This window comes from Herpailurus yagouaroundi, unplaced genomic scaffold (assembly GCF_014898765.1).
Source record: "Herpailurus yagouaroundi ecotype Mexico unplaced genomic scaffold, PumYag 164, whole genome shotgun sequence".
Classification (NCBI taxonomy): Eukaryota; Metazoa; Chordata; class Mammalia; order Carnivora; family Felidae; genus Herpailurus; species Herpailurus yagouaroundi.
Window position 1 is genome coordinate 1,267,239 of NW_024412405.1, and position 18,009 is coordinate 1,285,247.

The 18,009-nt window shown below is 45.8% G+C and overlaps 1 protein-coding gene across 4 annotated transcripts in view; it reads left to right on the forward strand.

The window, feature by feature from the left end:
* The window catches only part of TUBGCP3 (tubulin gamma complex component 3), a 71,877-nt gene that overhangs the window by 16,415 nt on the left and 37,453 nt on the right, over nt 1-18,009 (forward strand). For 3 of the 4 annotated variants that reach the window (XM_040487055.1, XM_040487056.1, XM_040487057.1), the window contains 8 exons: nt 1,756-1,833; nt 2,486-2,703; nt 4,551-4,723; nt 6,701-6,819; nt 7,556-7,681; nt 9,006-9,074; nt 9,482-9,614; nt 11,168-11,334. In XM_040487055.1, the coding sequence (XP_040342989.1) occupies nt 1,756-1,833; nt 2,486-2,703; nt 4,551-4,723; nt 6,701-6,819; nt 7,556-7,681; nt 9,006-9,074; nt 9,482-9,614; nt 11,168-11,334 (1,083 nt within the window). The remainder of the gene's footprint in view (nt 1-1,755; nt 1,834-2,485; nt 2,704-4,550; nt 4,724-6,700; nt 6,820-7,555; nt 7,682-9,005; nt 9,075-9,481; nt 9,615-11,167; nt 11,335-18,009) is intronic. The other variant, XM_040487058.1, reaches the window with a different exon arrangement.

The window sequence follows — 18,009 nt, forward strand, 5'->3', positions numbered from 1 at the left end:
TCTGCCCACGTCCCAGAGTGGTGGTGAGGGTGCAGGAGGAGGCATGTGGGAGGGCGTCCATCCCACGGGGCCCTCCTTTCCACGGCAGCAACGGGAGCTCATCTGCCTCCAACCCTTCAGGGAGACGGGAGGCCGGAGGATGGGCTTCGGCCCTCGGTGCTGCACCCGAGGGGTCACCTAGCCCTGGGAGCCCGGGACCTGCTCACAGGGGACTGTGAAGGTTCCCTGGGTGGGTCCCCAGTCACCAAATGCCAGCTGGCCCTTGGCCCTTTCCTCCCGAATGACTGCGTCTCCTTTTGTGTCCTCTGCAGTCCAGCCTCCTGGGCCTGGCCGCAGGTGCAGTCACACCTTCAGGGGCTCCCTGTGGTCAGTCTTTCTGGTCCCGCACGTGAGACCCCTCTGACCTGATGCTTCATTCCGTTTTCCGTTCCGTCTCATGCGTGGCTGTGGCCAGGTGTACCTGTCTTCATTCCCTAAAATACATTTCCTTCCGTGCCTGCCCCTTCCTGTGCGTGTGCTCCGCCCACCCTTCTCGAAGACCCCATCCTCTCTGGGGGTCCTTTCATCAGCCTGGGCCACTTGAGTGACCCTCCTCTCTCTGAAATGTCCCGTACCTACCAAAGTGTGTTTGCTCATTTGTCTGTTTGCTGTCTGTTTGTTGGGGTCTCTTTGTTCCCCGTGTTGTGCTAGCTGGGCAGTTTATCATTTCTGGAAAATTGTGTGTAATTCAGATTTTTAAAGTTAGACCATAATTTAAATACCTGAGATAAACTTTTTCTTTAAAGAAACTTTCAAGGAATATTCTCTATAATGAGGACCTTGTGTAAAGTAAGCAGCCATCCCATAATGTGTTTTGTAAATAAAGTTATTTTTGTATTCTAGCGTGTGCGTCCCAGAGGTAAGGCTGTGAGAAGAGAGTAGAAACGCTCTGCAAACTCGAGTTTGCACGTGACTGGAGGGTGGGCTGTTGTCAGGGCTGTGAGTCAGGGCGGAGCAGTAGACAGTCCATTCAATCCGTGTGCTAATTACCCAGAAAACTGGGGTTTCTTGTCGACCACTCTTACTTTGGAACCTCGAGTTAGGTGTGCAGCATGCCGACTTACATCGTGTGCTTTACAATTTCTCTTTTTTTTCTTTCTTTAATCCTCTATGGCCTACACGGGACTTTGGTAAAAGGGGAAAAAAGCGTTCACCTATTTTATGATGGCATTTGTCTTAAAACGACCATGTTTAGGAAGTTGGTTATTCTAAGAATTATTTTAAGGGGAAATGCTATTATTCAGGAATAGGGTAGTTTAAAAACATGTTCTCATTGGGGACTTTGGAGTTAGTTTTCAGCGGGTGAAATGATCCAAGGGTAATGACCTCTTGAGAATAGGGTTTGTAGCTTTGTAATGGGTGGCACTGTTTGCAATACCTGAAAAATGAACAAATTTAGATATGCTGTTACCGTGTGAATGTATTTATTTTTTTGGTTTTGATTAACTTCTGTGTACCAAGTACAGTTCTACATTTAATTTTTATTTTATTTTATCTTACTATGTTTTTAATTTACATCCATGTTAGTTAACGTATGGTGTAATGATGATTTCAGGAGTAGAGTTGAGTGACACATCACTTACATACAACACCCAGTGCTACCATGTGGCTTTTAAAATACATTTCCGTTTTGGAAATAAGGATAATTGAGGAGAAAGTTACATGAAACTGGAGAGCAGTACAAAGTTATTCTGTTAATGTTTTCTTTTTAAACAGGGAGTTTTGAAAAATAAATGGTCAATTCTCTACCTCTTGCTCAGCCTTAGTGAGGATCCACGCAAGCAGCCAAACAAGGTGAGAGAGAGGCTGTCCTCACAGCCAGCGCCCTTCGCGAAGCAGCTTCTGTCTTGTCGGCACAGCCATGCCCAATCGTGACAGGAATTGGCTTCTGTACTTAAGAAAATAGTAACTTGTCTGGTTGATTTTGTTTTCTTTCTTTCTTCCTTTCTTTCTTTCTTTCTTTCTTTCTTTCTTTCTTTCTTTCTTTCTTTCTTTCTTCTTTCTTTCTTTCTTTCTTTCTTTTTTCTTTCTTTCTTTCTTTCTTTCTTTCTCTCTCTCTCTCTCTCTCTCTCTCTCTCTCTCTCTCTCTTTCTTTCGTCAGTGCACTGCTTTTCCTTAAGGTGTTTTCCAGGGTTGTTATTACCTCAAATACAACAGTGTCCCAGGGATGCCGGGGGGCTCAGTCGGTTAGGCATCCGACTCCTGATCTCGTCTCAGGTCATGATCTCACGGTTCGTGAGTTCGAACCCTGCGTCCTTTGCACTGACAGTACGGAGCCTGCTTGGGAGTCTCTCCCGCCCTCTCATGCTCTCTCGCTCACTCTCGCAAAATAAATTTTTTAAGAACAGTACCAAATCAATTACAGAAAGAACTAAAACTTGCGTATAAATCATCTCTGTTGATTTAGGAAGTGTTCTGTGATTTCATATCTCTCTATTCTTTTCAGGTCTCCAGTTATGCTGCGTTATTTGCTCAAGCGTTGCCGAGAGATGCGCACTCGACTCCCTACTACTACGCCAGGCCGCAGACGCTCCCGCTGAACTACCAGGACCGCGGCACACAGTCGGCACAGAGCTCGGGCAGCGTGGGGAGCAGCGGCATCAGCAGTATTGGCGTGTACGCCCTGAATGGCCCGACCCCACCGCCACAGTCTCTCCTGCCGGGGTGAGTCGGGCTCGCGGGCATAGGCTGCTTATCAGCAGTAGAAATAGCAGAATCCTCAGGTTTGTAGGAAGGCATTTTGTGTGTTCACTGAAACTATCTTTAGGGCCTCTATGTGCCAGAAATGTTCCAGGCACTGTGTCTGATATGCTTTCTCCTAGGATTTTATTCTTCCCCAAAACTCTTGTTTCACATGGGAATTCTTCCCACTTCTAGTCATGGTTGACTGTAATGATTTTTGGCCAAACCTTTCCCTGTTAATGCAAGTGCATATTAGTGAAGGCCCCCGTTCAGAAGCGTAATAGGACGGGCCTTTCATTTGGTAACTGACTGACATTTTCCTTGTGGTGTTCCCATTTTTATCTCTCAGTGAATATTGTCTGCTTTACTGGTCTATGCTATTTTCTTTATTAAATTATTTAAAAAATAAGTAAACTAAAATAAAGTTGTCTCGTCCTCAAGTGCTGTTATCTTCAAACTGAGAATTGTGGCACTCACGGATTAAGAGGAGGGGCTCTGGGAGCGCATGTTCAACATGCCATCAGCTCTCCCTTTTCCAGGAGATGCAGAGTTTGTGGTTGAGAGAAAAGCAGTGGCTAATACAGTAGTGGACTTGGAAATTTGCTTTTCTTTATCTTTTTGTATATTTCTACACATGGCTCGATCCTGGAAATCACATTAGAGCAGACTGTTACAAAGTGGGTACTTTTCCAGAACAGTGACTAAAGAGATTTACAGTCATGTGTGTTCCACGTGAGCATAATACTAATCGTGTGACATAAGTACACTCGTGTTCAAGTGCACCACACGTGCGTTGTAAGTGGAATGTGGTGTTCTGGAAAGACAGTGCAACATATTCTACAGATTTAATCTCTGACTTGTATTCTGGCTAAAAGAGTAAACTAAATAGACTGTCATTTTTACCTTACAATTTGAAGAAAACAGCAAAAACAAAGCACTGTATAGAGGACTTTGAACTGAAATGGTCCCTTAGAATTTTTCTCTGAAATTTAGAACTGTATTGAAAGTCCTAGTTTAACAAGTGTTGTTGATGACTTTTTCCCCATGAAAATAGAGAAGAGGGAGGGCTGTTTTTGGGGTCTTCTTTCCTGTGTCACTTCATTAGTGGTTGCAGATGGGCCCAGCAGTATTGCTCTGGTACTGAATCTGAGTTCTGCCCCTTAGGAGCAGTAGTGCTGTTGAGATTTTCATTTTTGTGTTGGGTTCCCGGGAAATGACATTTCATTACACTTGTCAAAACACACGTCCTGAGAAGTCAGCTGTTCAGAGACCAGCTCTGACACGTTCTCGAAGTTGTCACAGGCCGTCTTGACCTTTTTACTCTTGCCTTGGACTTGATGTTTGTGTATGTTTGAAATTAATTTGCAAATTATGATACTTCTTTTCGTGTCGAACACCGTGAAGGCTGGGAGACAAGCGAGGATATAGAAGGATGGTCCTCCAGAGTTTAAATTGCTGTGCCCTGCAAGTGCTGAGTGAATGAAAGGTGTTAAGTTCAAGTTCAAAGTTAAAATTAGTCGTGAATTTCATTGGTTTTAGATGGGTCATGTATGTTATGTGCTTGTGAAGAAAAGTCAAGTAGATTTTGGTCTTTAGGCTGAGAAATATGTGGGAGGTGCCAGTGAGAGCCTGAATGGCAGCCTAAACATCCCAAAGAGGCCTTGGACTGGCCGGTGGATGGATTCTGGTAGGGCGATGTCATGCGTCTAGCTCAGATTTCTAGCATGTAACTCAATATAGGAATTTTAGGAACATTTCCAGCAGTGTGTTGTGTTTCAAATGAATGGTCTGCGTGTTTGGAGGTAGGAAATGCTCTCTCCTTCTTTTAGACAGCCTCATCACACTCCTGGAGTTGGAGACTGTCTTCGGCAGCAGTTGGGGTCACGTCTTGCATGGACTTTAACTGCAAACCAGCCTTCTTCACAAACCACTACCTCAAAAGGTCTCCCAAACACTGTTTCTCGCAACGTGACAAGACCAAGGAGGGAAGGGGATGCCAGTGGTGAGTAAGGATAGATCCTAACATGGGTTTTCTTTGCAATCTAGATTTTGTGCTTCCCGTGTTTGAAAACACTGTCGAGGCCCTGCTTACAACCATTGAGGGCCGGCTTGTTCTCATGATGAGAACTACAGAGTCCTAAGTATGGTCCGTGATGCCTCAGCAAGTCGGGCAGTGCCTGGGACATTGGAGAAACGCACTGAAGATTTATTTGATGGTTAAACAGACACCTCGCTGAGAGTTTCAGAGCTCTGCTAGATCGTAAAAGAAAGTTTGCATTTCTTTCCCAAGAGCCCTTCAAATAGCAGTGTTTGGAATGCTTCCGAGAATAGAGGAATGGGCTTCGTTGTTGGCTCATAATCCGCAGATTCTATAATCCCTCCTGCCACCCTCCTGCCTGTTCCCCCCGCTGCTCTCTGTTCTTGTGCAGAATGTGAGGACCAGGTGCGTCTTGTGTGGACCTGGGAACACAGCCCAGAGTGCACAGCCCGGCCCGTGCAGCCACACTTCCTACCTGGGTCCGTCATGTAACCCTGACAGCTGGGGGGGGGGGGGGGACGGGGGACGACACTGTGACTGGGCGGCTGGCTTCCAGACAGCGAGAGTGCCCCTCACTGCTCCTCCTTGTTTGCTGTGACTCCTGGCCCCTACCAGGGCCTTCAAGCCTGCGTGGCACACACAGCTCACAGATAAAAGGACTTCACAGTGTACTTGATCAGTCCCAAAGAGCAGGAGAGGAGGTGCAAAGGAAGAAAGAACAGGCAATAAATAGGAAACATACTGCAATGCAGGGAGTTTAAATCAAACACGTCTGTAGTCACATTAAATGTGTATAGATTAGACAATTCATTTAGTTTTTAAAAAATTACATTTAGACCATTATGTACTGCTTGAAAGAGATATATTCCAAATATAGAGACACAAATAGTTTGGCAGTAAATGGATGGAAACACGCATCTTGTATTTAACCATGGAAGACAGGCTGCTCCCTCACTGTCAGAGTAGACGCCGTAGGAGTGTCATCAGGGCAGAGGGATGTTTCCTAACAGGGAAAGGGTCAGTTCTTCAGGAAGGAATAATGCTCCTAAATGTGTATTCACCTACCAACAGCTTCAGATGCACAGTGGAAAACCAACAGACCTACAAAGAAAACAGACCCACAATTACAGTTGGATATTTCAATTTCTCTCTCTTAGTAACTGATGGAAAAGGCAGACAAAGTAGTCAGTAACGACAGGTAGATAACATTTGAACAACTTTGCCTGTAGTTTGGTGGCGTTGATATTTATGTAATATTATCCCCACAACTGAAGTACGTACCTGTCCTTACCTTCTGACTCACTACCCTGGTTCTGGGAGTGCTGGGCCCTGACTGTGTACTCATTACATTTTTCCTCCCACCGATGTCTTGGGTTTCTGAGCATTGCCTCTTTGTCGTTGAGTAACACCTAAATTCTGACTTAGCTTTTGTTCCAAAGTTTATGGAAATCATAACTTTTCTATCGTATTCGCTTCTTTTTATGTGATTGGGTATGGAACCAAGTTCATACTCATGCCGTGGAATAAATTTTCACAAACGCCGTCTATGAAATAATTACCCATCCCTTTGTGATTGGTTGTGAAATCGGCTTCACGCCACAATGCGGAGCCCAGTGCGAGGCTTGAACTCATGACTGTGAGGTCAAGACTGGAACGGAGATCAAGAGTTGGACACTTAACCAACTGAGCCACCCAGGCACCCCTGCTTTTTTTAAAAATTTCTAAAGACTTTTTGTATAACAAATTCTATGATCTCCATATCTTTTTGAGAAAACTCTTGGTTTTTAGGACTTCATACTTTTTCCATCTTAAGCTCATTTTTTTTAATTTTAAAATTTTCTCCTGGTTGAAACACGTAATGTAAAACTAGGTGTGGTATAAAATAGATTCCATCTTAAAATGTGTTGTTCAGTAATTCCTCTTACAAAACCCATGTTTCAGGTGCTGGGGAAGTTACGGAGGCGGCCCTCGTGCGGGACATTGTGTACGTCTTCCAGGGCATAGATGGCAAGCACGTCAAGATGGACAGCGTGGAGAACCGCTACAAAGTGGAGGCGAAGGTACAGTTACCGGCCCCCCGTGTGAGGTGTGAGGTGTTCAGGCAGGAAAGACGGGTGTCGGTACAGCCGGCCGGGAGCTGTTAACCTGTAGGGGCGACAGGTGCACTTGGGGTACTGGACCCCCAGAGCCGGTGTGCCGGTTGGGCACACGGGTCTGCCTCCCCGCGGGCTTGTGGCTCTGGTGCTTTTGCTGAGACCTTGCTTGCTTCTCCTTCTGTGTCTTCTCGTGTTCACGGATGCAGCCACCCACGAGCTGACTCCTGCTCTTGGTGATGGTGGTGTTGAGGCACCCGAGGGGCGGGTACCACTCGGCATCTCTGCCGTTGGGACACCATTCCTGATAAGGTGCCTCCACTTGCCTGCTTTCCCCTTCTGGAACCTCCTTCCCCACGGCCCTTTCGTGTTGATGTCGTGGTCTTTTGCAAGTCCCGGCCGTTCTAGGACGTGGCTGACGTCACAGGGCCCCTGCCGTGCTGGGGAGCTGGCCAGCTACATCTCGGGGTGATGCTGCTTGAGCCTTACACTTGCGGAGAGAGGTTCTACTTCCCTTCCTTGCTGGCACCTGCCGCCCTCGTTTCCCAGACTCTCATTGTTCTGTCTTGGTGGTGGTGCATTCGTTACTTGTAAGTGCCATGTGTTGCGGCCTAAGCATTAGGATACTAAAAGTGCAAATGGTTTAGAAAAGCAATTGAAATTCTACTGTTAATTTTTAACTCTTGCTATATTTACTTTTTAGGCAAACCTAAGTAAATCTTTGAGGGATACGACAGTCAGACTTGCTGAGTTGGGATGGTTGCATAACAAAATCAGAAAATACACTGACCAGAGGAGTCTAGACCGTTCGTTTGGACTTGTGGGTCAGGTATGTTTGTTGTTACCACACCATTTAGGATGTCTTCATTTTGGGGAGTGCTTAGTCTACCTAAAATCTTACTATGAAAGTAATTCTTGAAAAGAGGGTTCTTTTTAAGTAAGGACGTTTTGATACTGCAACACTGGAGCCATCCTGGTCCACTCGAGAAAATAGAGACCACGGTGAGTATTGACAGAGATAACCCAGTACCACACATGGTTCACGGTAGCTGTTGGTGGAGTGTGAGCACAGAATACATAAATGCATTAAAATAAACCTGCAGATGACTGACGGTGTATCACTTTAAGATACTCAGAACAGTGTGGAGCCTGATATTTAAAGAGAAGAGGTTTTATCCTTTGCAGGTTCTTTCCACTGAGGTCCCTGGGTTTACATTCTAGGGTCCATTCTAGAAAGTTTTTGTCACAGGACTGTGTGATGGTCTTTCTTACAGATTCTGGTTTGACGTCTTTTTAGTATTTAAAAAAAAAATTTATTTGAGAGAGAAACAGAGTGTGAGCGGGGGAGGGGCAGAGAGCGAGGGAGACACGGAGTCGGAAACAGGCTCCAGGCTCTGAGCTGTCAGCACAGAGCCCGACGCAGGACTTGAACTCAGGAACTGAGAGATCATGACCTGAGTTGAGGTCGGTTGCTCAACCGGTTGAGCCACCCAGGCGCCCCTCACCTTTTCTGTATTTAAGATCCTAGAAATACAAAGAAGTTTTTAATAATATGGGTGTGGAAAATGAGCGGTACAAACAACACTGAAAAACTGGGAGAAACTGGCATGGAGTTGCCAGTTTTTAAATTCTAATTAAAAACAGAAAATTACATTTTTAAAAATGTTCTATTTATTTCTGAGAGAAAGAGTGTGAATGCAGAGAGTGAGGGAGAGAAAGAATCCCAAGCAGGCCCTGCACAGTCAATACAGAGCCCTACTCGGGGCTTGAACTCAGAAACCTTGAGATCATGACCTGAGCTGAGCTGAAATCAAGAGTCCGACGAACCCCTCAGGTGCCCCCGAGAAAATGACATTTTAACTGTAAAGATTTAGAGGGGATATAATATTAAAAGATTATTGTCAAAGTGAATATACGTTTAGCTGTAATCTGATTTTCCAACTGCAAAGCTCGTGCTGGGGGAGAACACCCCCCTCGTGGGATGAACTATGGCCATGCTGGTGGGTAAAGCTGCCGGCAGGCCCCTGGCAGAAGCAGAACTTAAACCAGCAGAACGTACCAGTCATGGTCCAGCGCTGAGCCTGTGGCGATCAGATGCGCTGGCGCGTGAGGGCTGTGCTGTGTGTTCACGACGCCTGCTTTTTCCCACGCAGAGCTTTTGCGCGGCCTTGCATCAGGAACTGAAGGAATACTACCGATTGCTGTCTGTCTTACATTCCCAGGTAATGCTTTGCTTGTATTTTAATTTCTTCATGATTTGCCATCATACAAAATTGCAACTATATAGAGCTTTTAAGTTTCTTTGTAATTACTTTTAAAAGATAAAAACGTTTGCTAATGCTGTTCGTGAGGTCTCGATACCCATGGAGTTTCAGTGTATTCGAGAGGCAATTAATGCTGATTTTCAGAATTCTGTCTACCATTTCACTTGATCTTAGCCAAGAGGCTGAGAAGTGATCTACCATTTCAACCGATGACTAGTGGCTTGAAGAAACTATTGTTCTCTGAGGGGACCTGTCGCTTCGTTTTATGAGAATAATCCGCTCCCCATGCTGACTTCCGTGGATTAAGAAATGGTGGACATATTTGGTGACTCGTGTTTACATGTTACGTCTTTGTTGTTTTTCAGCTACAGTTAGAGGATGATCAGGGGGTGAACTTGGGCCTTGAGAGTAGCTTGACGCTCCGGCGCCTCCTGGTTTGGACGTACGACCCCAAGATAAGACTGAAGACTCTCGCGGCCCTAGTGGACCACTGCCAAGGTTGTTTTGAGTCTCGTGGACCTGCTTTATTTCAAAGCAGGTTTTAGAGAATTTCATCTGCGGTCATTTGCGTGCCTGCTCTCGTGTATCCTTGACAGCCATAAATGTGCAGATTATGTACAAGTGTGTAGATCACTTATAGGGAAAGTCACCAGTTGCTGACATGGCCCCATATTTATGTTTGTGGAAGCTTAGTAGTTCATTGAAATGAGGGAAGAAAGGAGAGGGTGTCTAGTTTGTAAGCATTTTGTGGTCCTTGGTGTTGTAACTGTTCATCTCTAAGCCCCTTTTACTTGTCTCTGGCCCAGCAGCCTTCCCTGGGGGTTTCCTCCTCCCGAGGTTACGGCCCAGGTCTGGGTCCACAAGCTAGGTGTTACAAGTCCTCCAGTTTGCCTGTGTGGGTGGGGCCTCTCCCAGGCTCTGGCTCTGTATTTCTACCTGCCTTCTGAACATTTTTTCTCTCTGTTGGAGCTACCTTGGCCAAGAACCTCTTTGTCTTTTCTTCTCTGTAATGCTGGGGCGTCAATGGCCTCCTCTTAGGATTGTGAGAACTGAGTGAGGTGGGAGAAGCTGAGGGTCCGCCCCTAGGTCATGGCCCTGTGTCCGCTGCCACCCTCTTCTGTCTGTGTGAGCACAGGGGCCGGGACTCCAGCATGTGTGGTCTGAGCTCGCCAAGCTGTCCGTGCCCTGCCTCCTCTACTTCCTGCCACCTCCCCTCAAAAAGAGAAAGCAGTCAGGCAAAATATGTGTCTTCTCCCCCCCCATGTGGTTTCCTTCTAGACTCTTCCTCTGTCTCTCTCCCCAGTCCCCGCCCCTTTCTGTGTGCACTGAGTCCCTCGTGTCCTGGACCTCCAGCTCCTTCTGACATCTCTGCCCCTCCCTCGGGCAGCTGTGTGTGCTCCTGCCAGGAGCATCTCAGTAACATCGGGTCACATTAGACCTTCCTGAAAATCTTTCAGCAACCTAATCAAATCCTGAATTCTTACCGTAAGAAACTTTCTGTGTGTGTGTTTTGGGGCCTGATATTTGCCACTGCCAGTGCTTCATCCTGAGCTGTGCTCCCCAGGCCCGGGACTCTTCACCGTGGCAGGATTTTTCAGAATGGGAGTTCTAGCCACTTAATGGGGTTGTAAGATGAGTTTGGTGAGCCGAGACTAGCGTGTTGTACTAAAGGAGGAAAGGAAGAAAATAGGAAGCATTAAAGTGCAAGTACTGTTTTGTAAAACTTTCATATTTTCTATGTGTTTATATCCCTGACTACAGTATAAAGTGTGAGTCTTAATGCGTGTCTTGGTCAGAAGAGGTGACAATTCATGTTCCAGCTTGAGTAACGAGTCAGGGGTGTTGCTCTTGAAAAACCCCACAGCGGCTACGCAGAGGTAGGGGAGTGCCTTGCTCTGACTCGTGAAGCCTGGGGCAGGCTGGTGCTCTCTCTGTTCCTCAACACGTTAACTGCCACTCCTCAGTCCCAGATGGTAGCCAGGGAACACTGCATCTCGATGACCTGGTCTCTGCCGGGAGTGTAATTCGGGTGTTTTGCATGTGTCCCCCAGGGAGGAAAGGAGGTGAGCTGGCCTCTGCTGTCCACGCGTACACGAAGACGGGGGACCCGTACGTGAGGTCCCTGGTGCAGCACATTCTCAGCTTAGTGTCACATCCCGTGCTGAGTTTCCTGTACCGCTGGATATACGACGGGGAGCTCGAGGACACGTACCACGAAGTAAGGAGCGCCATTCGAGTCTCCGGCTACTCTCTTGAGTTTTTCTCCCTGGGAACTGTTTCCTCTCGACTGTAATGCCACCGCACTGCACGAATGCCGTGCGTGTTTTGTGCGGTGCTTTGAAAACCAGTTACTTCTGAGCGACAGAGCCGCCTGGGGTCCGTCGGAGATTATCATCCCAGTTTTAATGGTGGGAAAGTCAGAAGGCCAAATCCCCTGGCCAGGTTTGCGGCAAAGCCAGACCTAGGTGTCACGTGTTAGTCCTCGTGTGGTGCAGTATCGCACGCTCTATCACTTTGCAAGGTCACTTACTGAGGCCCTGGCACTTTTAATGGGTGTGTGTGCTGCGTGCCTGTTGGAAGCACAGTTGGTTCTGCCATGAGGCGGCATGTGTGCTCCTAAAAGCCACTGTGCTGTGCAAGTCACACAGCACAAACCATAGGTCCTCTGACAAAGAGTGGAATGAGGGGCTGCACCCTCAAAACCTCGGGGACATCACATTAGGAAAGGACAGGAACTTCACAGAAGTTGTAGTGCTGTCAGCACATGTTCAGTGGTTAAGCCCTCTGTGCATCCTAGAGTTTTTTCTTTAACATTTATTTTTGAGAGAGAGAGCGAGAGCACACAAGCAGTGGAGGGGCAGAGAGAGACACACACAGAATCCGAAGCAGGCTCCAGGCTCCAAGCTGTCGGTACAGAGCCCGACGCGGGGCTTGAACTCACGGACCATGAGATCATGACCTGAGCCGAAGTCGGACACTTCACTGACTGAGCCCACCAGGTGCCCCAGCCCTCCGTACATTCTAGAGTGAGCATGGCATTTACACTGTAGACGCCCTGATGTGGGCTTGTGGGTGTGGGGCTCACCTGCGGTGGAGCAGAAGGCTGGGCTCCTGTTTTCACCTAGTTTTTTGTGTTTTTTTTTAATTATTTTTTTTTAATTTTTTTTTTCAACGTTTATTTATTTTTGGGACAGAGAGAGACAGAGCATGAACGGGGGAGGGGCAGAGAGAGAGGGAGACACAGAATCGGAAACAGGCTCCAGGCTCTGAGCCATCAGCCCAGAGCCCGACACGGGGCTCGAACTCACGGACCGCAAGATCGTGACCTGGCTGAAGTCGGACGCTTAACCGACTGCGCCACCCAGGCGCCCCAACACCTAGTTTTTTGTGGATGAACTTGATGTGAACAGTCATGAAATTCGTGTTATGGTCCCGTTGTTTCCTCATAGACCAGTTGTGCTGGGACCAGTGGCTTTTTAAACCAGCATGGTGGCAGATCCGACTGTCGAGAGTGGTTTTGCAGAGCCTCTGGTGCACACGGGCAGCACCTAAGGTGCAGGTGTTGTGTGGGTTGCTCCGTGTGGGCTGTAGCTCCTGCTGTGGCTGCGTTAGAGTCGTCCTTTGTTACTGTGTGTGGGAAAGGTGGACATCCACTTTGTGTGTAGTGTCTTGTACCGACGGATGGTCTTCATAGTTGTACACCTTTTGAATGTCATTGAAAACAACACCCTTTCATGTGTCTCCCTGTGCATACATACGAGTTCCTCTGAGGTCGGTCCTGCGAAGTGGGATGGCTGGCTGTTGGGGAGCGAGCGCAGTCTTTTAGTTTTGATCCTGCCCTTCCCGGCTCTGGAGCGGTCCTGCCAGGCCACCCCGCAGTCGGCCTTCCGTGGGTCCCCCTTCTCCAGCTTGGTCAGTGCTCCTGTCACTCAGTTCTATTGAAGGTTTTTACTCTAATGTGTGAGGTGCGGTGTCTTGGAGGCATCCTACTGCTTCCTAGTGAGGTTGACCAGCTTTTCATGTTTGTTATTTTTATTCTACCAATTGCTGGGCCTGTTCTTTGCCCGCTTTTCTGGTGGATTTGTCTGTCTTTCTAGACTTGAGTCATGGCGTGGTTTTATACATTTGGATATCTTGTGTCTGTGGTTGTTCTTTTTTTTTTAATATTTATTTTTGAGAGACAGACAGAGACAGAGCATGAACCGGGGAGGGGCAGAGAGAGAGGGAGACACAGAATCCAAAGCAGGATCCAGGCTCCGAGCTGTCAGCCCAGAGCCCAACATGGGGCTCGAACTCACGAACCCTGGGATCATGACCTGAGCTGAAAAGAAGAGTCGGAAGCTTAACTGATTGAGCCCCCCAGGTGCCTCTGGGTGATACTGACCTTTTAAACAGCTGGTGACCAGTTGACTTGATGAAGCTGATTTTCTTCAGAGTTTGGGACAGGAATTGCAGTTCTGGTCCTATTGTGATATATATAAAATTGTTGTCAAGTAAAACAAAAGTTAAAGCCACAAACTGGTTAATTATCTTTTTAAAATTTAGAACCTAATTTCTGATTTGCAGTGCTTTTGTCTTTTTTTTTTTTTTTTTTTTTTGAGAATAATTTAGTTTGCAGTTTCTAGCAACTGGGTTTTTAAAGTAGTCCTTAAGTACACCACTAATTCACTGTGTGCGTCTGTGTTTTCAGAATCGTCCCTAAAAGTACCACCAGTTCGTTATTGATTGTCTGACCTGTGTGTGATCTGGGCCTATTTATAATTGTGGGGCCGGAGAATTGGGCCTTGACTTGCAGATTGATTTTCCTCTAGACTGTTTTCTTTTCTATTTTTGGACATTGATTCACTGAGGTAAGGCAAAAAAGCAAACTCTCCAAGACTGGGATAGCTTCACTTTGGGATACTTACTTTGAAGAAGTCTTGTCGCCCAGAATATGTGTAAGGCAAACCTTAGGTTTTATGTATTTAAGGATAAAATGCTAAGTAAACACCCTGTCTGTTGAATTCAGTGTTAGGTCATTAGCTCAAACGATCCCTTCAGCTTAATCTCAGATCTTGCCTCATAGATAAAGTTACTCTTTTTTTTTTGTAGGTATCATTAACACATTTTATTTATTTTTTTAATTTTAGTTTTTGAATTTACATCCAAATTAGTTAGTATGCAGTGCAACAATGATTTCAGGAGTAGATTCCTTAGTGCCCCTCCCCCATTTAGCCCATCCCCCCTCCCACAACTCCTCCAGTAACCCTCAGTTTGTTCTCCATATTTAAGAGTGTCTTATGTTTTGTCCCCCTCCATGTTTTTATATTATTTCTGCTTCCCTTCCCTTATGTTCATCTGTTTGGATCTTAAAGTCCTCATATGAGTGAAGTCATACGATATTTGTCTTTCTCTGACTGACTCATTTCACTTAGCATAATACCCTCCGGTTCTATCCACATAGTTGCAAATGGCAAGATTTCGTTCTTTTTGATTGCCGAGTAATACTCTAATATATGTATATATACCACTTCTTCTTTATCCATTCATCCATCGATGGACATTTGGGCTCTTTCCATACTTTGGCTATTGTTGATAGTGCTGCTATAAACATGGGGGTGCATGTGTCCCTTTGAAACAGCACACTTATATCCCTTGGATAAATTCCTAATAGTGCAGTTGTTGGGTCGTAGGGTAGTTCTATATTTAGTTTTTTGAGGAACCTCCATACTGTTTTCCAGAGTGGCTGCACCAGTTTGCATTCCCAGATAAAGTTATCCTTAAATGTTTTTTTGTTTTTTTTTGGTATAGTTTCAGACTTCTGGAAGAGTTGACAGAACTATAAAGCACTCTCAGGTACCCTTTCCTCAGATTACTTTGAATACTAACATTGCACTACAGTAAACTTCTCTTTTTTAAGGTTTTATATTTACTGATATTCCTACTCGGTGTCTGAGGTTAGAGAAGGCTTCAGGAAGTTCAGGATTTGTAAGTGTTCATTTGCCAGTTACTTTATACCCACATGGTCTTGTTTGCTTCACTAGTTCGGCTGCTGGGATTTCTCAAAAATGCACTGTGACTATAGAGCTAACATGAGTCCTTGATGTAAAATAGATTCTGCCCTTTGCTGCGTGCCTGCTGTTGGGTACCGCCGTGCCAGCAGGCAGCTCACAGCGTCTTACAGGGGCCTTGTTTTAACTCCCTGCCTCGTCGCTGTGCGGTGGGGCTCACCGGCCCAGGTTCTGGGGTCTGATGGCTTGGGTTTGACTGGTGGCTGCAGTTTGGAAAAGCTCTGAGTCCTGGGCGAGTGCTGTAGTCTCTGTGAGCCTTCCCTTGCACATCTTCCGTGCGTGCGTAATAGCAGCAGCCTCACAGGATTGTGCGTGTGTGTGCGGATGGAGTCAGGCAGGTAGTAAGCGCTCAGTGTGTTACTAGGTTACTTGCTGTTAATTTATGTAAGAAGAACCCTGGATATAATTTGAGTGCCCGCTGGCCCTGATATGTCTGTGGCCTTTCTCTTAATTGTGGTGTTCTTTGATTTCTCCTTTTTTCGTTGACCCATACATTTATAAATGTTCCTGACTCTGATTAAGTCTCTGACTAAATTTGGGAAGTTCTCTTTAATTCACTCTAAACAATATATTTACCATAAGAATTTGGTAGTTGAGACAACTGTGTTTTGTGTTTGATCCTTACACAATTAAAATTTGGGTATTTTTGTCTCTTCAATTCTAACATTGGTTAATTTCCCCTCAATTGTGTAATGAGTTATAACTTAGTTGTAAAATCATATTTCTTTAAGTGTATGGTTAACTGTAAGTAGCTACATGTGAGCCTTATGTAACCACTCATTTAAAAGTAGTTTATTAGGGACGTCTGGGTGGCTCAGTCAGTTGAGCGTCTGACTCTTGATTTTGGCTGAGGTCACGATCCCAGTGTTGTGGGACTGAGCCCTGTGTCAGGCTCCTCACTGAGCCTGGACCCTGCTTGGGATTCCCTCTCTCTCCCTCTGCTCCTGTCCCCACTCATGTGCTCACTCTCGAAAATAAAAGTAGTTTATTAAATATTTGCATAATGCAAGGAAATGCTACTTTCTTTTTTTTTTTAATTTTTTTTGCCCAATGAGTCAAACTGTATGATTTTTTCAATTATATTTGGATTTTATACGCTTTATGTTTTATACATTTAAAAAAAAAAATTTTTTTTAACGTTTATTTATTTTTTGAGAGACAGAGACAGAGCATGAGCGAGGGAGGGGACAGAGAGTGAGGGATTCACAGATTCTAAAGCAGGCTCCAGGCTCTGAACTGTCAGCACAGAGCCCAATGCGGGGCTCGAACCCACGGACTGTGAGATCATGACCTGAGCTGAAGTCGGACGCTCAACTGACTGAGCCACCCAGGTGCCCCAGGAAATGCTACTTTCTGTAATCAGAGAGAGCACAAAACCTGGATAAACAGAGATTGTAAAAAGGACCCAAAGTTGTTCTGGAGATGAAAAGTACAGTAACCGAAATGAAACAAATCAGTAGTGGGGCTCAGCAGCAGATTTGAGCAGGAAAAAGGAAACACGTGCCTTGAGGATAGACCCAACTGAGTTATCCCGCCGGAGGAGCAGGAAGAGAAGAGGAGAATGTCAAGGGTCTGAGAGACCCATGGCGCCGGGACGCGCAGGGGGCTCCCCAGACTCCAGTGGGACAGGTCGCCATGTCCGCAGGAGCCTTGTGATCGAGTCGTGGGAAGACAGAGTCCTAGGGAAACTCTGCATGGAGAAGGCCCTCGATTAGGTCAGCAGCTGCCCTCTCCTCAGAAACCACGGAGGCCGCGAGGCACTAGGATGTACACTCAAAATGCTGGAAGGAAAATCTGCCAGTCAGGAATTCTGTGTCCTGCAAAAACTCCACCTCAAAAATGGTGGAGAAATGAAGTCATTTGCAGAGAGTAAAACCTGAGACCTCGTAGAAATACTGACCGTTGACACGGAGTCTCGGAGCAGTAGGAATTTGGAACAGGCCTGTAACTCGTGAAGTGAGTCCGTAATCTCAAGCTTTCCAGTAAAGAGCCCAGGACTAGATGGCTTCACGGGTGAATTCTACCAAATATATAAAGTTAGCACTAGTTCTTTTCAAACTCTTCTAGGAAACTGAGGAAAGAATACTTGTTTTTACACATTTTATGAGGCTCATATTATTCTGATCCCAAAGCCAGACAACAACACAAAAAGACTACAGAACAGTATCTTTTATGAATATAGATGTAGAAATCCTCATAAAGCACTAAAAAATGGATTAGAAGTTAAACGGACTGTACACCATGACCAAGCGAGATTTCTCCCGAGAACGCAGGGGTGGTTACAGCATAAGGAAAGTGATGTAATACACCACACTGTTCAAACGAGGGAAAAACGTACAATCATCTCAGGCGACACAGAAATAGCATTTGATGAAACTCAACACTCTTTTGTGATCAGAACACTCACCGAAGGAATAGAAAGGAGCCTCCTCGCCTGATAAAGGGCGTATATGAAGCGCTAACAGGTAATGTCACGATGGTGAAAGGGTGTACACTCGGTCCCCAGCTCAGGAACAGACAGCAGGTCCATTTTCCCCACCCTGCTCAGGGTTGCACTGGGAGCTGGAAGCTCTCATCAGGGCAGTTAGACAAGGGAGCAGTTGAAAAACAAAGATACTCAGATTGCAAAGGAGATAAAACTGCTTCTCTTCATAGATGACATAATTTTATACATAGAAAACTAAAGTGTTCACAGTCCAAGTCTAATAAACACGCTTGCCAAATTAGCTGGATACAAGATTAGTACATAAAAATCAGTCCTATTTTTATATACTTGCAATAAACAATCCCAAAATAACATTAACAATTCTATGTATGACAGTGTCAAAATTAATCAGATACTT